Source organism: Trachurus japonicus, chromosome 16, assembly GCF_045865225.1.
Source record: "Trachurus japonicus isolate A0001 chromosome 16, Traja_1.0".
In the NCBI taxonomy this organism is placed as follows: Eukaryota; Metazoa; Chordata; class Actinopteri; order Carangiformes; family Carangidae; genus Trachurus; species Trachurus japonicus.
The window spans coordinates 2,659,297-2,660,898 of NC_140922.1; the positions used below are offsets into that span (position 1 = coordinate 2,659,297).

Consider the following 1,602-nt stretch of genomic DNA (forward strand, 5'->3'; position numbering starts at 1 on the left):
TTTCAGATTACAATGGCTGAAAGAAGGAGATTTAATGGCCCTGCCCGTCCAGGCCGTCAAAATCACAGACCACAAGTTCAGGAAAATCACGACGGTGAACTCCCCGAGCAGCAAAATGCCCTTCATGCTGCAGAGGAGGCAAACCATCGCCAAAGTGAAGAACTGAAAAAATGTGAGAATGAAAGGATGAAGTTGTGCTACAGGATTCACAACAACAAATATAGAATAAACAGACTGGAGGGACTGATGGCTCTAAGGGAAAAGAAATTCTCAGAGGAATATCAAAGTTGCTTCGACACCATCACCAAAAAGGAAGAGGAGTGTTCCGGTCTGGAAAAAAGTCTGAGATTACAGGAGGAGAAGAACGAGGCCTCCAAGCGTGAGAACGAGCTAAACTTGAACTTGCTGCTGGAAAAGCTCCGCCACAGAGACAATGAGATCCTGCAACTGAAGAAGGACAAAGACAATCTCTCTGAGCAGCTCACTGAGACAACAACCCAGCTCATCAGCAAAGGAGCTGAGTTCAAAGTTCTGGAGGAAAAAAACTCCAAACTCCAAACTGAGCTCACAGAGCAAGAGCAGAGCTGGGAGGCCAAAGTAAGACAACTGGAAGAAGAGAAAAAAGAACTGCAAAAGAACAACAGAGACTTGGAAGGCGGGAGGAAACAACTGGAAGAGGTGAAAAAGGAACTGGAAAAGAACAACAAAGACTTGGAAGATGGGTGGAAACAACTGGAAGAGGAGAAAAAAGAACTGGAAAAGAACAACAAAGACTTGAATGATGAGAGGAAACAGCTGGAAGAGGAGAAAAAAGAACTGGAAAAGAACAACAGAGACTTGGAAGACAGGGAGAAACAACTGGAAGAGGAGAAAAAGGAACTGGAAAAGACAAACAAAGACTTTGAAAACAGGGAGAAACAACTGGAAGAGGAGAACAGAGAACTCTTTGTGAAAACACAGAAAAAGAAGAGACGTTTCTGGCCTCGCAGGAAGCAGACAAAGAAAGAGACAACTAAAAGAGAAGGAACCGAGGTGACAAACAACGGGCAAGAGCAAAAAGACATGGAAACTCAGAAAAAGGAAAAGAATGAGAGACATGAACAAGAGAACAAAGATCAACAGACAGACAAAGAAAATGTGAAGAAGACAAAGAGGAAGGGTATTTTCAGTTGGCTGCGCAGGAAAAACAAAGAGGAACCACCTGAATGTTCCTATTGGGCAGCCGGAGCTCCGGGGTGTTCCAGTTGGCCAGTTGGAGCTTCTGGATGTTCACATTGGGCAGTCGCAGCTCCTGGACGTTCATGTCAGAAACACTCTACACCCTACACCTTCTACTCCCTATGCTCTTCATCCTCCTAGTCATCTTCACTCTAACTCCCCCCCCACCCTTGCTTTATCCCTCTCTATCCCCAATCACCCCTCTCTTTACACTGTAAAAATTCTGTAAATCTATCTATCTATCCCTCTCCTGTATCCCCAATCCCCCTCTCTAAATATTCTGTAGGATCTATCTATCTATCTATCTATCTATCTATCTATCTATCTATCTATCTATCTATCTATCTATCTATCTATCTATCTATCTATCTATCCCCAATCCCC

At 43.8% G+C, this 1,602-nt stretch overlaps 1 protein-coding gene across 1 annotated transcript; it reads left to right on the forward strand.

Moving 5' to 3' along the window:
• The first annotated feature begins 246 nt into the window (after positions 1 to 246).
• On the forward strand, positions 247 to 1,359 carry LOC146971431 (uncharacterized). The gene has a single exon (XM_085801766.1). It carries the CDS (start codon positions 247 to 249, stop codon positions 1,357 to 1,359), a length of 1,113 nt encoding a protein of 370 aa, XP_085657892.1.
• Positions 1,360 to 1,602: the final 243 nt, after the last annotated feature.

Bases quoted from the DNA above. Each gene is read 5' to 3' on its own strand.
- LOC146971431 (XM_085801766.1), top strand. From the start codon at position 247: ATGGCTCTAAGGGAAAAGAAATTCTCAGAGGAATATCAAAGTTGCTTC.